This window comes from Periplaneta americana, chromosome 14, assembly GCF_040183065.1.
Source record: "Periplaneta americana isolate PAMFEO1 chromosome 14, P.americana_PAMFEO1_priV1, whole genome shotgun sequence".
Taxonomy (NCBI): domain Eukaryota; kingdom Metazoa; phylum Arthropoda; class Insecta; order Blattodea; family Blattidae; genus Periplaneta; species Periplaneta americana.
Genome location: NC_091130.1, coordinates 92,260,224 through 92,285,520, shown reverse-complemented (window position 1 = coordinate 92,285,520; position 25,297 = coordinate 92,260,224). Strand labels below are relative to the sequence as shown.

Here is a 25,297-nt window from a genome sequence, read left to right as displayed (position 1 = left end):
CGTAAAGTGTCTGACAGATAATCTATTTTTATATCATCACAGATCACAAATTCCATATGTGTTTGTAAAGTTTTTTGATTAATAAATACATATAAGTTGGATATAACTTCTTAAAATCTCTTCCTGCTACCCTGTAAACACACAAGACAATAAAATGTTATGTCTGACCTTCAACTGAATCCCACAAATTTTAGTAGATCTATTATGTTCACTACAGAAATCAAATATTTCAGTTTTAGTAAATAACAGACATCCCTAATAAAAATACAAGCATCTCCCTGTTTGGAAGACATGTCTACAGAAATTTGAACCTAATAAGTTATATAGCTGTGTAAAGACAGCTGTAATACTTCCTATTGTTTCATATTATGATGTTCAGTTATGATTTTGAGATGCTAAAGTAGTCATCATTCCATCAGATTTTTGTTTAGTCTCTTAATATTTTAATGAAAAATGAAGTTCATTCCATATAAACCTTTACAATTTATTAACTTATAACTTCTGAACCAATAATAGCAAACGTATGCAATCTGTTCTGAATTATGGAGTAACTGTGTGAGATTCCTCAGAATAAATGTTGAAAATGTCTTCCACCTGCATCCATACACAACTGTACTCATCACACCATATTCCGTGATATCCTCCGAAGTGTGTCTTTGTCAATGTTGCTGATTTCATTTCTAATGGCCTCACGGAATTCAGCAAGTGACCGCAGTCTATTTTGTATACTCTGTCCTTAGATAGTAGTAGAGGTGGATGAGTAGATGTAAACGAGAATGTTTCTATATAAGAGAATGATAGGCAGTATTGCATAGTATTCGGGAATGGAATTAAGGGAAGATAAAGAAGGTGCAGAGTTGAAAATACTATATTACTGAATGTATGGAGAAGAAATAGATAGAAATAGGGTTTAACTTCATGTAATTGGAAGATATGGGGAGATAGATGATAGGAGAAATATATTAGGATATGTGATTGAATGTAATCAAGGGTAGTGGTGGACTGTATGGAGAAATCTGAGGAAAACCTCTAACTGAAAGCCGTATGATGATAATAAATATAAAATATGAAATACTCTGCCCCATAAGTAGTCCAGAGAGGTTAGGTCAGGTGATTGTATTGTATTGTATTGTATTGTATTTATTAACATTCCATGGTATTCATACATGCTTACAGCTAGAATATGGAACAAGTCAAAAAACTTAATACTATTATAAAATCTTAATTTATAGTCACAGTCTAGATGAAATATATACAGACGAGATTTACAATATTGTCTACTAGTGCAACACATAGTTTTAGTATCAATTTCATGAAGTGTTATTGAATGTCATGTATTCACCTACAGAATAGAAGGCGTGAGAAATTAAGTACTTCTTTAATTTGGCCCTAAATAATTTTATGTTTTGAGTTTCATTTTTTATATCGATAGGGAGGCTATTAAAAATTTTTACTGCCATATAACGCACTACTTTTTGATAGCACGATAGACTTGCCGATGGAGTATGAAAGTCATTTTTTTGACGTGTATTTATGCTATGAACTGTTGAATTAGTTACAAAGTTTTCACGATTACATATGAGGAAGATTATTAATGAAAAGATATACTGACAAGCCATGGGCAATATGAGTCATTCCACGTCAAATCACACAAAATTATACAAATTTTGACCTTCATATTTCTGATTGCGTTTATATTTTTTTTTACCAACTCTATGGGTCTAATAAACCAACAAGTGTGTTTTTATTTCCTGCTAAGTCCACATGTTTTTAAAATATTGCATGTTAAAATTCGTTAAAAATGTCGCACAATGCAACATTTAAAGCGTCATATTTCCTAGGATATTTATGTTAAAATTTTTTTGAAAAATGCATTTAAAAGCTTAAAGTACTGTCTTTTATTACATATTTACTAACTAATTTTAATATAATTATTACAGATTTTTTTTATGATTCAATTTTTAAAAGTTAGATATCAATGTGAAATAGCCGTATTAAAAATCTAAAAAAATGCCTACTAGGTGCACTGAAGTATTCTTAATAATTCCAGAAAAAATCGCAATGGGATCTCCAATAGTTTAATGGAAATTTAATTACTTACGACACAATGTGTAGCGGTCGGTGCATCAGCAGTGGACAGGAAGCGTTGAAGCGCGCTGGGAGGTTTATCAGCGCTGTGTGATCGACTGAACGTTGCAAGAAAACGGATCAAGTCGCTCGAGGAAACGCTGCTAATTTACCTATTATTAGACTTCGTGGAATTGCCACGAGAATCATAAGGTTTACTGGGCACGCAGTATAGACTGTATGAGAAGAGGGCATGCAACGGATGGAGTATGCCTCTGATGTAAACACTGAGCAGTGTACTGCGGTTACAATAAAACCTGTATCCTGCATTCAAGAAATATATTGAATGAACATTGAAGTAAGAAATGTCTAAACATGTAAATACACAATTATTTTGTAGTGAGATATATTAACTCTTAAAATTTAATGTAATATACTCACATCACGCCGCACTTCGATTATTGTGACGTTTTGTTAAGTGACCTAAGTTCTGAATTGTCAGACAAGTTACAGCGAGCTCAGAATATGTGCGTCAGGTACGTGTGCAACATCCGACGGTATGATCACATATCACCGTCCTTCGCAAGTCTCTCGTGGCTCCGACTTAAAGAACGTAGAACTTTACACTCTTTGTCTTTACTCTTTCGAATTCTGCACACTTCAACACCAAATTACCTTTCGTCTCGTTTCTCTTATCTATACTCTAACCACGACGTAAATACCAGATCACTTATCTGTGGCACGCTAAGTATACCTCTTCATAGAACATCTTGTTATTCATCATCTTTTACAATATCCACCTCGCGTCAATGGAATTCCTTGTCACAAAGTATTAGGGGCTGCAAGACAATAAACACCTTTAAGAACAGCTTAAAAGATAACCTTATTAGCATTTCACTCCAATCATACTGATTTAAACTATCACTGACTACATTGTTACTTTTTTCTTTAGACATCATCCTGATTGTGCTGTATTTTAATTGTCTCGTAATAATCTCTTTCTATTATCTAATATTATTTGAAATATATTAACATTCTATGTATTTTAGTTTAATTCTGCTACACAGTTTATTTCAGTGTTTAATTAATAGTTCATAGTATTTTGTTGTTTAATTTGTAAATAACTTTTGTATACATGTAACTCTCATCTCAATCAAATTGTTGGATTCTTTGTAAGTTCATGCATATGTATATACACTTTTTGCTGGTTGAGTGGAAGAGAAGGCCTTACGGCCTTAACTCTGCCAGCTAAAATAAATCATTATTATTATTATTATTATTATTATTAAATATGTGCATTGCAATAAAGAGTTAGTACATTTTGAGCGACTGCAAAGTGAAGCTCCTCCGATGATCACTTACACAGTTTTTATATTGGGGAAATGTACATTCAACATCACACGATGTAATAGGTGCATATTTGAAGAACGGAAAGTCACTACTTTTTAGTACACCAACGTCAGACGTCTTATCGTGACCTGATGGTACATCATTTATAATACGAAGTTGTGAATAGGCAGAATTTTTAGCAATAATGTTTCTCAACTTACATTTCACTTTTTCTGAAATTAGTGAATTTTTAATTTGGATAACGGTTTGTGATACTTTATCCACTATATTAAGGGCTTCTGAGAGTTGTAGTTTAGACGATTCTAACAGAGTGATGCTTTTGGACACGATTTTAAAATCAGAATCAATGAAGAGAATATCTTCCAATAGCTGTTCAGAAGGCAATGATTTTACAGCTGCAATAGCGGAACTGTCCAATGCATCAATTACCTCCATTATTTTGCCGTAATGTTCTGCATAATAATTAACAGCATCCAACCACGTTTCCCAACGGGTCAAGACTGGCTGCGGGGGTAAGGGTATTCCAGGGACAATTGTTTGGAACAGCAACACTCTCATTGTAGCATGTTTGATTGAATTCTTGTCTGCACTGAACAAATGTTAAGCTTTGACTATTCCAACCACAGTAATGCAAAAACAAGTGCTTACATAGGTATACTTTAGCTGTAGCTGCTCTATCTATTTGGACCGGTCACATCTCTTAACGTGAACTAGGAGACCGGGAGGTCGCCCACCTCCTCTATACTACCTGATTGCATGGTGTGTGTGGCAATTCAACGAAGTCTACTTATTATGACATCTTTAAATATTTGTACTTTATGCTTTTTAAACATTTGCTTTCATTCACACTACACTTTAAATTTTCATTCGCCTACCTTCTTTCTTGAAAGAAAATTGTTTTACTAAAGCTTCAGTTTTTGACAACGGAATGAAAGAATGCAATTTTAATGTACCAATTATTGGTTTTAGATTGTGGTATCTGGCCTGAAAATTTTCAGTGTGGTTTTTGTGCTTATTAAATGGACAAAATATAAATGACATTTTAGAAATGTTTTTTGTGACCAATCAGTTTTTTTTTTTTTTTTTTTTTTTTTTTTTTTTTTTTTTTTTTTTTTTTTTTTTGGTGTTGTTATAGGATCTTGTATAGGCTGCTCTCGTGGCAAGTCTTTTAACAGTTCCTCCAATGCCACCACATGGACCATTAACATGCGAAGTTGCAAAGAAGTGTCATTGAGCACTAATTCCATAATCGTCTTCATGTAAGCAATTATTTTTAAAATTATTTTTGTTTTTGTATTGTTAACTTGATCCATCAGAAAAGTAAATGATTTTTTTCATATCGTTGAATTCTTGCTTTAAGAAATTGATTGCTTTGGATTGAAAAAAGTGAAAGGAATCAGTGTCATGTTTCATGCTTTCTGAGATGACAACAATGCTTTTGTGACGAATTTCTGTATCTCCTTTGAAATATACTATGAAAGGATGTATTGTGTCTTGGCATTTGTTCCAATGCACACCTTGTACTGAATCTTGTATTACAAATGAATAATTTTCAGAAAAGTCTGCAATAACTATGTAATTTTCAGATTGTACATTTTCTTTGCGTTCCATCAAAAATAAAATATGCTTGACTTTTGAAGAGATGACGATGGCTCTTCTACATGAAAAACTTTACTTGCTAGGGAGCCTTTTACTTTTTGAAACTTTTCACGGGGGTTTCCTTTTCGTTGTAGTTTTCTTTTCTTGATTTCTATTGACATCAAACTCTTGTTTAATTCCTCAATGTTACTGATTTCTAGCGCTGTATCCATAGAACTGCTAGAAGAAGAAATGGGATATCACTCTCTCTGTCCGCACTTTCATTTGATTCATGTTTATTAATATCACAAGAACTACCGGCTTCACATATACAGTAATTTCACCTGACCTATCCGGAATTGATAGATTTTTTATGGGACGAATCACATATTCGCACATTCAAAGATTCCTTTAAATTGAGCATTATCAATAAATCGCGACTTATGCGTCTTAGTGTTCTTTTCTTTTTAAAAGCGTGATTAGGAAGGTCAAATGGATTTAAACACTTGTTATACATTACGCGATCTTTACCTTCACTAATGTTGTATAAAAGTCACGTCACTCCGTGAAATTCAAACCCTGACTGATTATTTTTCTTTTCTATATTTTGTCTCCTGCCATCTGTTTACTGCCATAAAGTTTACTGCCTTACCCAGCCTTGCTGTTGTTAAACACTTGGCTATATTACAATATAAACATACAGCATTGTGAAGGGCTTCCCCTCTTAGCTGTGCTGACAATAATAAAATAAATTTAGATATTTAATGTTCCTTAAGGTATTAATCATTTGATGAATAAATGCATCTCTTTTGTAGTGTGGCGAGATAGTTATTATACACAACGGAGGATTTCGTAAAGCTTTCCCCTTCTAGCCTATGGCTGCAAGTAGCTCATTAGCTGGGAATCGCGAGCGCGTGCATGCCTCCGGAAGATAAATTGTTACAAATGTATGTGTGCAGATCCCACATTTCTAAATGCAGTAGTTTACAGATAATACATCAGGGAACAAGTCTATAATTTTTTCATGTTTTTAACTTTGCTATTTAATATAGTAATTTTGCTTTGAAAAAGAAATGATTGAAAAAAAATGGGCTCAATTTTAAATTTATTTGTGATAGGCCTAAAGTAATAAAAAGTGTTGTATTTACTCTTTAAAATGTGCCAAACCGCAAATCTAAATTATTTGTAGAAACAGAATTCCAAGTGAGTTTATGCAACAGTGCGCGCATAATTTGCGTAATTTCAGATAGTCATAACTACACAAATAATTAATAATTATGAAAATAAAACAATACGGGTCTCCGTATTTGATGTCTGGAATTCATGAAAAAAAATTCGACCATTTCCGAGAAGGTCGTGTTTTATTGCTGTGCGATTTGACGTGGAATGACTCTTATTTGTAATATTTTGAAAATAGTCCTACAAGATTCCCTAGATTTGGCACCTACTATTATTCTAATTACTCTTTTTTGTAATAGAAATATATTGTTACTATCTGTGGAATTTCCCCAGAATATTATTCCAAAACTCATTACTGAGTGGAAGTATGCAAAGTATATTGTTTTTAAGGTATTGATATTTACTATCTTTTGCATAGATCTAATAGCAAAACAAGCTGAATTTAGTTTGGGGGTAATTTCTTTAACATGATTTTTCCAATTTAACACATTATAGATTTTTAAGCCAAGAAATTTGGTTGTTGTTGTTTCTAATAGGGATCTATTATTAATTATTGCGCTAGAAATTTGCGACGTTGAATTTGGACAGGATTTAAATTTAATTGTGTTAGTTTTGTTACAATTTAATACTAATTTATTGACTGAGAACCAGTCACATATTTTGAAGAGAATTTCCTCTGTTGAAGATTGGAATGTGTTGGAGTTATTGGCTGTAATTACTATACTTGTGTCATCTGCAAATAATATGGGATGACCTACATCTTTTATTAGGGGGGCAAGATCATTTATAAACACTAGAAAAAGTAGGGGACCTAATATTGATCTGGGAGGCCTCAGATTTTTTTAGATTAGGCGATCACTGAAGTACCTGGCTATAAGTTTCATGGAATCATTTGATGCATAACATGTTCCTTATGAGTAGCCTGTCTCCTGGCTCAATCAACGCAATGATTTCTTTCACTAAACATCCTCGAACATCAACAAAATCTTGATTCATTGCAGGTCTGTGTTTTCCACTCTCACTGAGGAGTGACCCAGTTGTCTCCAGCTTTCTTGTCGTCGAAATGTCCGTTTTCTCTGAATTCTCTTCGAAATGTCCATTCTGTTTGAATTAAGGAATTTGTCTTCCAATATATTTTCATATTAAAGACACGCCGCCAAATTGAAAACTGCATGTTTGTGTTATGAGTGCTAAAACTAAAGACTGCAAACTAATTACTACTAGCCAACAATAGTCATAATAGTTATAGATTCTTTCAGAGCTACTGAGATGATTAAACTCAATTTCAAATTTATAGTACAGTAGCTTCCAGAGGGAAATTATAACTCATTAAAGTTGTCAAGGTTTATATGGAAATATATACATAAATATGGTTTATTTAACGATGCTCACAACTGCAGAGGTTATATCAGCATCGCTGGTGTGCCAGAATTTTGTCCCGCAGAAGTTCTTTTACATGTCTGTAAATCTACTGACATGAGCCTCTCGCATTTAAACACACTTATATGCCATCGACCTTGGCCAAGATCGAACCCGCAACCTCGAGCATAGAAGGCCAGCGCTATACCAACTACGGTATCGAGGGCGATGGTTTATATGGATCACTGTATAGTTGAATTACTATGTATGTAATATTCATTATTTGAACCTTCATAATTTTCATAATTTAATTCAACTTGTTTTAAACACCTTACTGGTGGAAGGTGCAACCTAAAAAAGGAGAATCCCAAGCATTAACTAACACATAGAGATACTGTAACTCAGTTTTTTAATATGACTATTTCTGATGCTAGTAGCAATGACAAACTAAAGATACCTCTTGCCTCTACAATTCAGATTCGGTCCATGTTTTGTATATTCATACCTTTTAATAGGTCTTAATTATATCGAATCTGTGTGATGCTCCTAGCAAATGCTTTTAATGGTGTGTTTAAGTATTCTGAGAAGGTAAATCCTTATGTTAGGAACTATGTTCACTGTTTGAAAGTAAATACAAGGGTTGATTCATAAGTAATGGCAACTATTTTCTTTCTGTCGAAAATAGTCCAACACAGAAAATTTAATATATACTGTGAATACTGTGACAGCTGAGGGTCGATCACGCATCCCACAGAGGGCAGGGTGCGCGTGAAAGGATCGGGCGACATGGCGAAGGAAGCTGCAGCCACGCAAACTAAAGGGGCGCGACGTAAGGGGAAGGACGGCACGCTGGTGCATGCCGAGAGGGGAAGAAAGCCAACTGCGGCTCGAGGAAGGGGAGAAGAAGCAGAGTGACAGACTATTCTCGAAAACGAATTGTCCAGTAACGGAAACGTCTGGAAGGCCCGCGAAGCATTGTCTAGCAAATAAAAAGAAGCCAGCCTCCGAGAGGAGATTCAGATTTGGACAGCAAGCCAGTTAGTCTTGTGTAGCAGTGAAGTCAGCTTCGAGACCAGAGTTCGACTTGAGTGTGTCCGCAGCTGTGTGAGCATCCTGGCCAGTGGACTGTCGCCGGAAGTCCGGAGTTCGAGTGCAGTAGACCGCAGTTGGGGGACCTGAGTTCGAAGTTCAGTGGACTGTCTCTGAAGGTCTGGGGTTCGAGATACTGTGAACTTGAGTGACTGAGCTAGAAGAACTAGCCGAGGCAAACGAACTGTGAACTGGGAACTGACAGCTCTGTTTTGTAAATAGTGCTTTGTGAACATTAGTTAAGATTAACAGTTCATTGTTGTTCTCAATGATCCAAGTAAATTGTCATTGTCGTCTATGGAGTGCAATAACGAATACTGTGTTACTGTGTGGAGTGGAAATCCCACTTCTGACACCAGTTGTAACTTTATTACAAAACAAGAATGTAATTTTATTGTTTCAACAATAGTCACTTTATAATTTAGTTTAAATACTCCCGTCAATAATGGGAAAGCCAGCCACACTCAAGTCGAACTCTGGTCTCGAAGCTGGCTTCACTACTACACAAGACTAACTGGCTTGCTGTCCAAATCTGAATCTCCTCTCGGAGGCTGGCTTCCTTTTATTTGCTAGACAATGCTTCGCGGGCCTTCCAGGCATTTCCGTTACTGGACAATTCGTTTTCGAGAATAGTCTGTCACTCTGCTTCTTCTCCCCCTTCCTCGTGCCGCAGTTGGCTTTCTTCCCCTCTCGGCATGCACCAGCGTGCCATCCTTCCCCTTAGGCGTCGCGCCCCTTTAGTTTGCGTGGCTGCAGCTTCCTTCACCACGTCGCCCAATCCTTCCACATGCACCCTGCCCTCTATGGGATGCGTGATCGACCCTCGGCTGTCACAATACGTTTGAAAATGTACGAGATGTGCTTTTTAATTTCCATACACTATGATGATAAGAGTGCTCTGAGAAAGCTCTCATAATAGTCTTTGTCTACAACAAATTACTTTGTTTCACTGGAATTGGAATGTAAGTTTACAGCATGAAAATTCATTCTTAACATTGCACAAAATAACTTATTATTTTCGACATATTTATATATTCTTATAACTATTAAGTTTGTAATGCACAGATATAAAAGTAAATGTTTCTTAAGTAGCTATAGTGTAAAATATGCATTGACACCATACACGCAGTATACATCGAAGTGTATCTTCACAAGTAACAGTTTTTAGATTATTTTTATCAACTTATGATGTAAGTGGGAGTAAGTGATATTTCATTATAAACACTTCCTCCCTCTTGTTACAAATAAATAATTGATACTTTAGTATAAATACTTCTTTCATCTTGTTACATATGGTTACCGAATTTTTTGTTTTATTTTGTTTGCAGGAGAAATGAAAGCGGTTCTATTAGATAGAAATCTTATTTTTTGGCAGACAGTTCTTTCTGGCCCATTCATCTCATTGATTCAGAATGCCGAAAAACCAGCACTGAGGTCAGTTGGCTGTGACTGTCTAGCCACAGTTGGATCTGAAGTTTTTGAACTATTACCGGTAAGTTTAACTCAGTGTTAATTTTTTCGAATAACCATTGTGTTAGTGATTCTGAGCTGCTTGTGGAAGTATTTCTAAAATCACTTCAGCTTAATAAAATTGTATCAGAAAATTTGCCTACTGTCTCATTATACATTTCACGTGTTTTGCAACGATTCATTTTTTTATATTCATATTTGTATAGGACTCCATTTATAAACACATGTTACTCACGTGTAGTGGAATTCAAATGCTCAAAATTGGTGCAGGTGGAAAGAGAAACTCTTGAAGTTGTGTTTCATTACATCACAGATGTTCATTGTGAGCCCCATGTTAACTCAGCACACATTCAATCTGTAGTTTAGGTCCTGTCAGATGTGTTACAGCAGAGCATGATCAATCGATGTGATGGTTGCTGTGATACATGCTCACAGATCAAGCATAATTTGTGGTACTATAATGGTGGTACATAGACTCATTCTTTGAGGAATCACCACAGAAAAATCACTGCCAATCTATGTCTTTTTCTTTTAAATACTTTATTTGTAGTTGCTTCAACTACAATGGTTATATCGTGACTTCACTATGGATATGATATTATTTTGTCTGAAGTTCGGCATTCTCTCTAACCCAGAGACATCTATGCTCCGACCTGGGTGTTCTCCCACCACCACAACATCCACAGCACCAGCTGGACACTCTAACCCCAACTGGACTGCCAAGATACTCTCTCACCAACATGACATCTGCCGCATTGGCTGGATACTTAAACCCTGAACGGACAATTATATCTTTGATAGTTGGTTATTGAGGTGACTTCTTACTTCTCTGTGAAAGTGTAGGAGTGCGCCATCCTATTGAAAGATGAAGGTTAGATTAGGTTATGGGGGGGGGGGATCTTTAAGGAGTTTTAAAGGCCTCCTGCACGTCAGCCTAAAAGGCTTATTGTGCATCCCCATTGGAATGGACACTAGCATTGTCTTCCAAAATCTGTTCCTTAGACTAGCAGCAGTATTTTGGCTCCAACATTAGTGTCCATTCCTAAATCTCCCCTTGTTATGGAAAGGGAAAATATTTTCCTTTCTAGGAATGGACAGTCAAACAGGATATGTGAGGCAGTCTCTTCTTCCTGTTTGCACATTCGACAGATGGGCTCCTTTTTAGAGTCCCACTGTGCATAAGTGTTCCCTGAAGTGACCATGACCAGTAATTAATGCGACTACGCTTCTCATTTCTCTTCTGTCCATTTTGAGCAGAGATGAGGAGAGAGAGTTGTTTGGACCTAAGACCAGTTTCCTGGCCAGTTTTTGTCCAGAATAGTATTGCCACCTAATTTGGTATCTTTCCTTAATCCATTCTTAACCGAGATTTTGGCAGTGAGTAAACTGATTCCAACCACAGGTTCAGGTCCAACAAAGGGTATCTCCAGACCTTTTTTGGCCATTTGATCTGCATATTCACTTCCTGAATGCCTTGATGCCCAGTACCCGCCGCAGTTCTAGCTTGTTATGATAAGACATGACTATCAGGCCATTCAGGCAATCCCATGCCAGTTTTGATTTCACCTGGTCTGAAGAAAGTGCTTTTAGAGCACTTTCACTGTCTGTGAGGATGAAAATTCGTTTACCATGGTAACCCTTCTCAAGTCCTCTGAGTGCGCAGGTTAAGATGGCGAATAATTCCGCTTAGAAAACTGTGCAATATTCCCCGAGGCTTACAGTGACATTAGTCCTAGGAGATTTGCTATAAATGCCTGTGCCCGACTTCATCCCTATGTGGGATCCGTCAGTGAACCAGACAAGTTGGTCACACTCTATGTTAGGTATAATTCCTCCAGTTCAGTCTTCTCGAGATCCGAGTGTTGCCTGGAATGGATGGAAGATACAGTATTGGGTATTCATTAAGTCAGACCTCATACTCAGTACTGGAATATCCAGGAAATTTAAAATGGAGGTATGTCCAGTTGTTGAGCAGCTATTTCTCCAATTTCCTGTTTGAACTAAATAATGGGCAGTAAGTCTAGCCTCCGCTTGTAGATAGTTGTCCATGGGTGAGAGTCCTAACAAAGTTTCCAATGCAATGGTTGGAGTACTTTTGAGCCCCCTGTAGTACACAGACATGCTAATCTCTGTAGTTTGGTAAGCTTGTCTCCTATAGTAGTTTGTAATGTTTTGCGCCATCAGATGATGGTGCTATAAGAAATCTGGCACCTAACTATTGCTACATACAGCCAATGGCTGAAGTGTGTTTTTTAGGTTCCAGGTTATTCCAATAGTACGCTTAATGGTTAGAAGAGACCACTTGGCTCTACAGAGAGTATTATCTATGTGAGCGTTCCAGATCAGTTTCTTGTCCAGTGTAATTCCTAGATATTTAACTGACTTGGAATAGTCCAGGATTGAATGGCCTAGTCTGAGTTCTCCTAGTCCTTATAGATTCCTCCTGTTGGTGAATGGAACAACAACTGTTTTGCTGGGATTGATAGAAAGTTCCTCCTGTGTAGTTGTTAATTTTTCTCAGTCCACGATTCATTAAGTCTGAGATTGTACTGGGAAATTTCCCGAAGACAAAGAGTGCTATGTTGTCTGCATAACCCTGTATATAGTGACCCTCCTGGGCCAGATTGTTGAGTAGACCATCCATCACGAGGCTCCAAGGGAAGTGAGATAAACCCCTCCCCCTTGTGGACATCCTCTTGTGACGACAATCTCCCTTGTCTCCCTAAGAAGATTGGCTGATATATTTCTGCACTTGAGCATGGAGTTTATCCATATTTCCGTGCAGATAGAATCATAGATTCATAAAAGATATTGTCAAATGTACCCTCTATGTCTAGAAAAGCTTCTAGAGCTATTTCCTTCCAGACCATTGAATCCTCCAGTCTATTGACAGTACTGTGCAGTGCTGTTATACATGACTTAGATGGCTGGTAGACGTGTTGGTTTCGATGAAGAGGGTTATCTGATAGCACCCTCTTTCGAATATGTCTTTCAATCAGTCTTTCCAGGGTTTTTAACAGGAACGATTGGTCTGTAAGCCTTTGCTTCAGTGTAGTTATTACGACCACACTTGGGAATAAATACTACTCTGGTAGCTCTCCATGCCTCAGGAATATAACTATAGGCTATACTGGCCCGGAAAAGGTTGCAGAGGAGAATATAGAGTGGATTGGGTCCTTTCTGCAAGAGTGTGGGAAAGATACCGTCTCCACCTAGTAACTTGAATGGATTGAATTTATTTATTGCCCATTTTACATTATGAATTGTGACAACCAATCCCTCTGTGATGCTCTCAGTGTAGAGTTTTCACAGTGGCCTGCGAGTTCGCAAGTCTTGTCTTCATGTATGCACCCAGGAAAGTGTACCTCGAAGAGAACTTCGAATATTTCTTTAGCTGAACATGTGAATCTGCCTGTGGGTTTATGTATAGTTCCCACAGGGTTTGTTGGACTGCATGCCAATGCCCTTTGTAGTCTGGCTGCCTTTGGCAAGCTGGAAATGTCCTGACAAAAGGCTTGCCAAGAGGATCTTTTGGCCTTGTGTATGATTTTATTGTAGTTTGTAAGGGCTGTATGATACTCTCTCCAGTCTCCAATTCCTTTAGCCTTATTAAAGAGAGGTCTTACATTGTATCTTTGTATCAAAAATGCCCCCTGTACTTTGGATTTGGTCCTAAAGTTTCAGAGTTAATTTAAACTCAGTTTTTTGCTTCCCTTGTAAAATTTTCTTTTTGGCGATTAGCAGGTTTACACTCTAAGCCAACGATATATGAAAGAAAGGGGCCTCGTAAAGAAAATTAAGCTCCAGGCCTCTGAAATTGTAAATCAGGCCCTGGCTCTGATGTCTGAGCTTGCGTTGGTGACACTGAAGAGGGCATACAGATATCATTAATGGTCCCTCTGTATTTTTTACTAATTTCGGTTTTTTGGCGAAAAAAGTAGAAATATTTTTTTCACTTACTTTAAGTTCACAACAACCAGAACTGGTCGATACAAAAACCTACAGCCAACTGAGGTGCAGTGTTTTCAGTAAATATTACAGATGTGCCATATCATAAAGGCCATGACTTCTGTTCCATTATTACAGTGGCACATTATCGTTTGTTGTACCATACTTTAAACATTTCTATATTAATTTAACTTAAATATAGCGGCTCGAAACCTACACAATATTTAAGAAATGTCATTCCAACATATATGTTTTTTTTTTTATTGGAGTTCTCTTTAAAGAAGGACCAGGTTGTTCGTCAGCTTCTTTGCTTGTTGCAGCATCTAGCCAAGGCTGGAATAAATTTAGCATTGTTTTAGGATTACGTTTGATATTATTTTAAACAACACACTGTGGGAGTCTGATCACTAAAACATCTGAGTAGTGACTGGAACTAATTATATGATGAGTGCAGTCCACTATTTGATAACATAACCCAGTCTTATTTACAAATCCTTTGTCAAAAATTGCTGGTAGCCAGATGCGATGCTTTGGATAGCTTAATTTTAAATTATCCGAAGTTTGCTTTGAATCTTTGAAACGAACACCATGCCATGATTTAACCAGTAAGAATCTTGACCCATCTAATCGAAGGTTTCTTATAATTTTATTACACTATGATAGATGTTGAACTCCACTTGAAGTTGTATAGAGTGATTTGGTTTTGCCAGTTCTTCTTAGAGTAATTAATAATTAGAGACGAGAATTTCATGCACTATAAAATCCAAAAATATGCATGCATTCATGCGCTATCAAACTATGAAATATGCACGATCAAGCGAAAAATACATTAAAATATGCACTTTCATTTTTTTTTTTTTTTTTGGCAACTAACAACATTTCTATATTGATTTCTGTGAGGTTCTTGCGTTTGTCAGTCAATATGTTTTTGTAGGCAGAGAATGACTGCTCTACATCAAAAGAAGTTACTGGTACAAACTTGAATCAACCTTTTTCTGTTATTTATTTTTTTTCTTTTCCTCCTTCAATCCTGATTCCTTAAGCTAAAATAAGGGACATAAAAGTCGAGAAACTGAGGTGTCCACTCAAAACCATTAAAACATGCATTTAAACTGAATATAATCTATATTACATGCATGATTAACCCTTAAAAGCCTGAATTATTTTTTGTCAAGTTTTTCGATTATTTTGTTATAGACTAATTAAATGGATGTAATTGAACATAACAATACTTTTGTTTTCAATTGTTGAAGCGAATATGTGGCATTACAGGGCGTTACCATGTGGTAACGCTAGGTCATTATGTTGTTAAATTTTAAAGAATGAGTTGTTGCCTTATAATGTCACCTTTCAAGCAATTTATTGAACTTAACTGAACTTTAGCATTCAAATAATATATTCATCATTCATTCAGTGTTCTGCCCAAGGTCAGATCTTTCACTGCAAACCCAGCATTCTCCAATGTTTCCTATCTTCTGCCTTCCTGTTTGTCTTCTCGTATGATCCATATATCTTCATGTCGTCTATCATCTGATATCTTCTTCTGCTCCGAACTCTTTACCATTCACTCCCGTTCACCATTCCTTCTAGTGCATCCTTCAGTAGGCAGTATCTTCTCAGCCAGTGACCCAACCAATTCCTTTTCCTCTTCCTAATCAGTTTCAGCATAATTCTTTCTTCACCCACTCTTTCCAACACGGGTTCAATTCTTATTGTCTGTCCACTTAACACGTTCCATTCTTCTCCTTATTCACATTTCAAATGCATCTATTCGTTTCTCTTCACTTCATTGTAATGTCCACACAATACCAGACTCCATACAAATAATACAGAAATAAGAAAATTATTTTCACAATACCTGAACAAATATACATAATAGAATTATTGTCACAAAATACTCATATGAAAAAAAAACACATTTTCATAACATAACGTTTTACATAAATTTTTTGTGCGATTTTCACATATTTTGGTAGTAATGTAAAACATTTGTTATGATATGACAAAAAACATGAGCTACATCAAATTTTGAGAAAGCTGTATGTCAGAAGAGCATTCTCACTAGCACATTGCTGTCTTTTGTTTCCGGGTATCGGAATCACTAATGTTCCATTCCATCGTATCTTATATAATCAGATGTTCTGCGAGTGACGTCCAGAAAGTAACTTTACCCGGAGCTGTTTACAGAAAGAAAACACAATTTCATGAAAAGATTTATTGGAACAGATACAGCAATTGTTGAACTATTTTTCAACATATTTCACACCGGAACTGAGACATTTGTCACACCGTGGGATCAACTTTTGTCCCTCGTAGAAGTCTCCCACCTGGAATCAGAACCAGTGTGTGACAACCGTTTGCACCTCTCTGTTGATACCACAGTACCAAAAAGTCTCAATTCAGCTGGAAATATGTTGAAAAAATAACTCAACAACTCCTGTATCTGTTCGAATAAATCTTTCCATAAAATTGTATTTTATTTCTGCAAACGGCCCCAGGGAAACTTACTTTTTGGACACGTCTCGTAGCTCCAATATCGCAGTATTTGGAAGTAGATGGTCACCCCTAGCCTTTTGGGGTGCCCCGACTTCTTCAAATCTCCCATATGAATTCTAATTCATTCAATTGTGAGCCAGATCTTCTACTTGGCTGCCAAGCATTTTCTATAGCTACATCTAACTACCATGTGAAAATGGGCTAAAACAGTTTTTACATAGATAAAGCGAATTTTTATAAAGAAAACAAAATTTGTCACATCTTTGTCTTTAAAAGTCACTCCCAGGAGAAATCGATTGAACTGTTATAACATACTGTTTTTTCCACTTATGTTTCCGTAATGGTACCTTTTCCACACATTGCAATGTTGACGGTATCATTGTCTTTCTATCACAGATGCCTCTTCAACTTCTTCTTCTTCTTCTATGCAAGGAATATCGTCTAGTCCACCTGTTCTGTCGCTATTAACAAAAATAACCCCATCTTCAGTACTCAGTTTCCTTTCACTTAGGTTGTCGAACATGCCACCCTCTACATCAGCAGAGTTCTCGTCAGATACAAAGTTGGTCTTTGGTGACTGTATGTAGAATGCTCTAATTTTTCGTTTCCTATTCTCAAAGTATCTCATGCACTTCCACGCACCTGTTTGTAACATTCATTTTTTATTACTTGTGCTTTCCTGTTTCTCCTCCAGCTTACTGTTAGTAGCAAGAGAGCACAAAGAATGAGTGACAACATATTAGCCTAGCGTTACCATATGGTAACGTAAGAAACAATGTATTATATCCACAACAATGTTACGGATTGTAAACTTGTGCTTGATGTACGCGAATACTCAATCAACAATAAGTAAAATACCACAACAAACATTACAATCAAGCTAATCAAAGTAACAAAAAAAGATCTTACATCTTGTTGCTTTCCAAAATTGCTGCTGAGAAAGCAACATCTAAATCGCGCAGCTGCTCTTGCCCAACTGGAATAATAAAATTGTGATTTCATAATGTAATAAGAAAGAACCAATCATGTAGCTTGGATTCACAAAGAAAAATTCCAGTTTTATTAATTAAGGACAGATATGAAGCAAGTTATATTACTTTCTGCACTGCGTTACCATATGGTAACGCTAGGTTAAAATGCTAAAAATTTCTTAAATATGCACTATGCATGTTTTTATCCCCAAAAAGGCCAAAACATGCAAATATGCATGGAAAAAGTACACATATTTGGAACCCGAAAGTAATGAAATGGATAAGTACTAAGTTAGAGCTATGTCCAATGTTCCTATAAAAACATGCATTTGCATGGAATTCTCGTCTCTATTAATAATATTACATTGCAATTTGCGTCTTTCATTTTATTATAAAGAAAGAAAAACACGATGTGACAATGCAGCACAAGTATTGAAAATGATAAAAGGTGGCTGTCAATAATGCAAACTAAGATGCCACATGGGTACTATGAAAATGTGTCTTGAATAATTTCATAGAGTGTTTGTTTGCGTTTGGATTCCGCAACAGTGAAAAGAAATTTCAATAGTCAATAATGCCATTTTTTGAGTGACAATAAAAAATTCATTACAAAATTATATGAAAGTTGCTCTTTTTTTGGCATTACATTTCAATTCCATTACATGTATGGAATTCAACCTTGTTGCCAATATTGCAACTCTACCACAGTGGCGGCTGAAACCATTTTGTCTCAGTAATGCCAGAACATTCAAGTCAGAAACGAAAAGTAATGATAATGTATCATTTTATATCGTGAATATTTTATATAAATAATAGTAATAATAATAATAATAATAATAATAATAATAATAATAATAATAATAATATCAATAATAGTAATAGACCTAGTAATAAATTAATATAGTAAATTCACGGAACTTTGAAGTTTCCTAAACTGTTCTATACTTGAATTCTATTTTCCTGTAATTTTCAGCAGAGAGTTCAATGACTTTCTGCGTAAAATTGGGGATCTTGCTACTACAAGTGAACTAAATCCATCATACCTTTCTTAGACCAATGCCAGATGCATTCAAAAAGAACACTAGGAGAACAGAAGAAAGAATTTTTAATATCACATCAACAAATCTATTTTTTTTTTTTTTTTGCATAAACATTTTAGCACCTTTTATTTACATATTTATGTTCAAATCTAGAGTTAATCTTTCCGTATGTATTTACTTTCTGTTTATCTTCATATGATGAAGTGTGTGTATTTTATAATGAAGTATTTATTTTATTCATAATTTATTGTTTCTCATCAACACAGCACAATTACATGCATTATATGACACCAGGTACCGCACTGTTTTTCCTACGCACGCACTCTTTTCAATAACATATTTGCTGGGAAGAAAGTCAGCCCTGACATGGAACAAATATTCATTATTTAGTACTGCCATCTCGAATCAAGTTGTCAACTGAATGGCATGGATAAGACCTTTCCCCTTGCCCTTTGCATCACTGTGAAGCTCCATCGAATGGATTACAAAATCTGTGCATGCCCATATCGAGGTAGTTGGCAGTGGCTCGAATGACAAGGATATCTACAGTACCATACAGCAGTGCATGACCAGCCGAACAGCATTATTACTCTGACATGGCATGGCACGATAGTTCAAATCGATGTTCTGCTGGATTTACTCCATAATAAATCCCTATTTTTTATAATATTTGTGATCTTATAACTCTCTGAATGTAAGTTAAAAATAAAATTTAATTATTTTTTTATTTGGGCAGACACTATCCCTAAAGACGCCCTTGCTCTACCATATCATGCCAGTTGTAATGACAATGCCTGGCACTTCCTCATCTCTTATCAATAGACTGACCACATGAGTTGTTCATAGCTGGTTTTTGTGAGTTCAAAAGTATCTGCTTACGGAGAAATTCCATGTATGAGAGAGATGGTAATAACATTTTGACTAGTGACAAAAAAATTTGATAGGTAATGTTGGAGTCACTATCACTGAAGATTTTGTGGAAAACATCTTATCAGGATGTGTTGTTGAGGCAGGGTGTTTATAGTGTTTGTAAAAAAGAAATGAGTGCAACGAATTTGCATGTCTTTATTTTATTTGTTTCTCACAATGCTGACTAATTTACTCCTTCACCAAAACCAGTTGGTTATAGCAAAATCTCGATTCTCATTATCATTTAACTATAATAATTATATTGTTCTGTAGTGATGGACTTTAATAGCACAAGTCCTGTTATTAAAGTTAAAATCTCATTGAACATGAAAGAAAATTGTTGATTGCTAACAACAATAAGTGCACCATTAAAAAAAGGGTCACTCAGAAGCATAAGGATGCAGTGTCAGTCAAATGTGAGATTGTTTATAATAAGTCATGAGTGGTTTTGTTTTGGGTAGGTCAGTAAATTGCTATTCTAATAAGACTATCAGCCTGATATCGCACTCTCCCAAGATTCTCCTGCGAATACTCAATCGACATTTATATTCTAAGATGGAAGGAGAATTGGAAGAAAATTGGTTTCAGGAAGGGAAAAGGTACGAGAGATGCAATGGGACTGCTGTGAACAATCGGTGAAAGATGCACAGAAAAAAAAATAAAGAAGTGTGTATAGTATTTGTGGACCTGGAAAAGACTTTTTGACAGAGTGGATTGGAACAAAATTATAGGGATTGTAGATGTAAAGCAAATAATAGAGGGTAGGCCTAGTTAAGACTATAGTACAGAAAAATGATTGTAGTGTATTTGTAAATAAGTAGTGTTTGTGAGAATGCAGAGTAGAAAAAGTGATTGTTATGTTATTAGGAATAGGAAATAGTAGAAGGTAGGATTAGAAGGAAAGAAAGAATAGTTAATAAACGCAGAAATATAGGAAGTGTGGTGAACGAACATGAAAGACATAGTGGATGAACATTATATGATGAAGAGGTGTCAGTCAGTAACATCGGGTAGTGTGCATGTTGTAAATAGTATATGAAAGGGACTGCTGGCCCGAATACTATAATGTGAAGGGCCAGCAGGACCAATGGTTTGAGTGAGAATAAACCATACCATACCATACTATAGGGATTGTGAAGAAAATTGATGTGGATTGGAAAGAGAGGAGGTTATTCAGTAATCTTTTTTTTTTTTTTATGAAATGAGTCAAAGTCAGGATAGGAGAAGAAATGTCAGCAGGAAGTGAAATAGAGAGAGATGTACGACAAGGATGCCCTTTATCATCTACCTGTTCAACATCTGCTTGAAGGATTTAGTGGAAAACTGTTTTCAGAACATGGGAAGGGTGATGGTAGGAGGAAGACTAATAAAGTGCATAAGATTTGCTGATAATATGGTGTTGTTAGTAGAAGAGAAGATGATACTGAGGTATATGCAACTGTAGCTAAATGATAGCTGTGAGCAGTATGGGAAAAAGATAAATGCAAATAAGACGAAGACCATGGTTATCGGAAGAAAACTGAAGAATATAAATGTGCGAATTCAAAATGAGGCAGTGAAACAAGTGAACAGCTTTAAATACTTGGGTTGTGCTATAAGTAGTAACATGAACTGCTGCCAGGAAGTCAAAAGGAGGACAGAAATGACAAAGGAAGCTTTTATTAGAAAAAGAGGTATCTTCTGCAGATCTCTAGAAAATGAACTAAAGAAGAGACTAGTGAAGTGCTTTGTGTGAAGTGTGGCATTGTATGATGCAGAAACATGGTCTTTACGACGAAGTGAAGAGAAAGGACGAGAAGCATTTGAAATGTGATTATGGAGAAGAATGGAGCATGTGAAATGGACAGACAAAATAAGAAATGAAGCTGTGCTAGAAAGAGTGCATGAAGAAAGAATAATAATACAAAAATTGATCAGGAAGAGAAGAGAAAAATTGTCTGTGCCACTGTCTAAGAAGAAACTGCCTACTGTAGAAGCAGGTGACTTTAGGCAGTTCGCAACTTCAAATCCTTGTAAATAATTTATGATTAATGATGCTGGAAGTGTCAAAATTTGCCTCAAAAGTTTGATCTTGACCCATACAACAAATTATGTGAAGAAAATAACACAATTGTTAACTCTTATTTGGCTCTGTCCAAAGTCATCTGCCAGTTCGGGTGAGTTTAGACACTGTTTTATTTTGCCTAAAAATATTAAGTAATATTTCAGCATGGGTAACTATGGACACAATTCTTGTTTTAAAAATCTACAGGGCTATTCAAAAAGAAGGAGAAGATTTCAAACATTTATTTCTTCCAAACTACAAAAGATAGAAACACAATTCCAACGTTCCTGGACAGAGAAAAATTCAATGTTGTATGCATTCACTATGAGCACCATGTGTTACACAACAAATATCAAAACGGTGGCTCATTTCTTGCCACACACGAATCAGCTGGTCTCTAGTTATCGAATTCATAGCTTCAACAATTCGATGTCGCAGACTTTCAAGAGTGTCAGGTATAGGGGGATAAAAGCACGGTCTTTTACGTAACCCCACAGATAAAAATCACAAGGAGTGAGGTCTGGAGACCTGGGAGGCCACCGGCGATGAAGTTGATCTCCTCTTCCTCTTCCAAACCAGTGTCCTGGAATGGTGTCATTCAGGTAATGTCGGACTTGTTTAGAGAAATGAGGCGGGGCACCATCTTGCATGAAGATGAAGTCATCTGAATCATCTTCAAGTTGAGGAACTAACCAGTTTTGAAGCATGTCTAGAAAGGTTATTCCTGTCACAGTTTTCTCCATGAAGAAGAAAGTCCATAAACTTTGTTTACAGATATGGCACAGAAGACGTTAATCTTCGGTGAATTTTTTTCACTATCAATAACTGACATAGGATTTTCACTTGCCCAAATTCTAACGTTATGGCGATTAACTTTACCGGAAAGATGAAAGTGGATTCATTGGAAAAGATTAATCGTTCAGAAAAATTGTCTTCTTCCATATTATTTAGCATGCTAATGCAAAAATCGTATGTTTTGTTGTGATCGTCAGGATGCAATGCTTGCAATAACTGCAGTTTGTACGGCCTCATGTGCAGACGGTGTTTCAGAACTCAACATACCGTTGGTTGAGGAATGTTCAGTTCTCTGCTTGCACGTGTTGTGGATTTTTTTGGGCTCCTTTTGTAAACTGTATGAATACGCTCCACATTTTCATTCGATGTGCGTGGACGTCCCGTGCTTTTCTGTTTACAGATGCAACCATCTTCTAGGCAATTCCATTGTCACGGGTGTGACGTCCGCACTTCTAGCACAGTAGTGTAGATTGCTAAATTAAAAAATTAAATCTACAAAAAATTAATAAATTGCTCAGTGGTATTATTTCAATTGCTACAAGTTTCCAGCCAAAGTCTGAATGTATGATATGAGGTAGTTTTTCACTTATTCAGCAACAAAGTTCTGTCACGGGTGTGACACTTTTGGGACACAGCATTGGATATTCTACCAAACAAGTCAATATTTCTGCGATTTTTATTGGAACTTAAATTTAAAAGTACTTTAGTATTATTCTACATAGTTAATGCAATATAATTACTTACTGGCTACATTTGAAAGACATATTTATTAAATAATTTCTGAGTTTTCCTCCTGTCACGGGTGTGACAAGGATTGTCACGGGTGTGACAAGGGTTGTCACGGGTGTGACAGCATGCAATACTTTCGTCTATGCAGTGGCGTATACTGGTTTAAGGGTCTGGGCTACCACTGACCTTATTATTACACAAAATATATTTTAAAAACCCTATAATAAAATTCCTTACCTATTTATATGTGAATTCCAGACGTCTTGATTGGGACGAAAATACTTAGATGACTTCGTCATTGAAATTACAGTTGGGCCGCTTGCGAAGTTTCTGTAGAAATGACTTTTCAATTGACATCAGTGCCAAGCCGGATAAACGTTCTTGTGTATGAGTTGATCTACAGTAGGATTTTATTCTCTTCAACGCAGAAAATGTTCTTTCTACCGATGCTGACGTAGCTGGTATTGTCACAATTAATGTTGCCAATTTAAGGACTTCAGGAATAACTTGGTTCAGCTGGTTTTCATATATGGCAGATAATATTTCATGGATAGGTTTGTTCGAAAAATCAAACACTTCTGCTGAATATATTACACTTAATTCATTTTTCAAACGTACTTGATCAAAGTGACTGTTATAGGACTGAAATAATTTGTTTAGTGCCTCATTCGGGAAGTTTTCTCTATAAGCAGAAAATTTTTGAGAATCTAGAAGATGTGTGAACTGAAGCTTTCCATATTCAGAAAATCTGTCAGTAATTTCCATGTGCATACGATCTAGTGTGCTGTAGTACAGCTGCCTGTATTTCAATTCATCATCTCCTTTTCTTCGCTTTAATGGTGGTTCCATTGTATTGGCTGAAGAATTTTCATTTTCCATATTACTCCATATGGACGGAAACCCACTACGTCTGAACTCGGATATAGTATGTTTTAACTTTGATACCTCTTGCAAGCAGTATGCTATGTCTAGACTTTTTGTCTGTAGAATATTATAGAGCACATCTGTATGTGCGAACACTCTAGCATAGACTTCAAGAAGAAATATATTCTGAAACTGTGTGAAAAAATACAAATATCCTTGAGCCTGCACAATTACATCATCATCCCAGTTTTCTTCAGAGTCATTACAAATGATATTTTCAAAGAAAGCAGTCAGTTGTTCTCTGTATTACTTTACTGTATTTACAAGCCGAGATGTAAAATTCCATCTAGTTGGTACTACTTTTGGGAGTTTCTTTTTCATAAATCCCTTGAGTTTTTCTGATCTTTTAGGAGATGATGAGAAAAATGCAGCTAAACCTGACAGTGTTTTGAAAAAAATGCGGCATTCTGGAATGGATAAAGTAGTTTGTTGCAAAACTAAATTGAGAACATGGCTGTAACAATGGACAAATAGTGCTTGAGGATACTTTTCTTGAACTTTTGCTTTTAAGCCATTAATATTTCCCGCCATAACTGAAGCACCATCGTATGTCTGTGCAATTAACTTATTGCCGACATTGTATTCTGCTATAACACCTTCCACATGCTGAAACAAAGCAGCAGCAGTTTTGCCCGAACTCACATTTGTGAATCCTATAAACCGTTCTTGAACATTGGCAGTACTGTCGACTTATCTTAAAACAGTGGACAATTGACTCTGATTAGAGCAGTCACTTGTTTCATCAACAACACTGGCCACAAAAGGTGCTTCTTCTATTTCAGATTTTATGTTCTTTATCATAACCCCACTTATAGCAAATATTAAGTCATTCTGAATTGCGGGAGAATTACCACGGAATACTGTTGAACTCTCAAGATGATTGGCCAGTAAATGGTCAAATTCACTTAAGGAACTTAAATATTCAATATAATTTCCTCTATTGTCTGATTCCACACTCTCATTATGACCCCGAAAAGCCAATTCTTGTTTTCCTAGAAAGCAGACTGCATTAATAAGACGCAGTAAAATCTCCCGATTTTTTTTCACAAGAGCATTGTATTGGTTGATGTGTAGAACTTTTTGCTTATCTAGCTGTAAATCAATTCTTATCTTCCCAAAGTTTGCAAAGTTCATGCTACTGTAAATATGAGCTTTTGATTTGTCGTGTTTTAGGACTGCCGTTCGAAGGGAGTTCATATTAGAAAACCCCTCTTTTGACCACACATTAGTTTCGCGGCTAAATAACAAACATGGCCAGCAAAATAGTTTAGACAGTTTAGAAGTACCACACAACCAATTCCACTTACCATATGATGTTGAAGTGAAATGGCGTGTGTACTCACGCTGTT

General features: G+C 36.1%; 1 protein-coding gene across 6 annotated transcripts in view; it reads left to right on the top strand.

Annotated features, from left to right (window-relative positions):
* LOC138713571 (HEAT repeat-containing protein 6) overlaps positions 1–25,297 on the top strand; it is a 274,274-nt gene that overhangs the window by 113,610 nt on the left and 135,367 nt on the right. For all 6 annotated transcript variants that reach the window (XM_069845747.1, XM_069845743.1, XM_069845744.1 and 3 more), the window contains one exon: positions 9,951–10,114. In XM_069845747.1, coding sequence (XP_069701848.1) covers positions 9,951–10,114 — 164 coding nt within the window. The remainder of the gene's footprint in view (positions 1–9,950; positions 10,115–25,297) is intronic.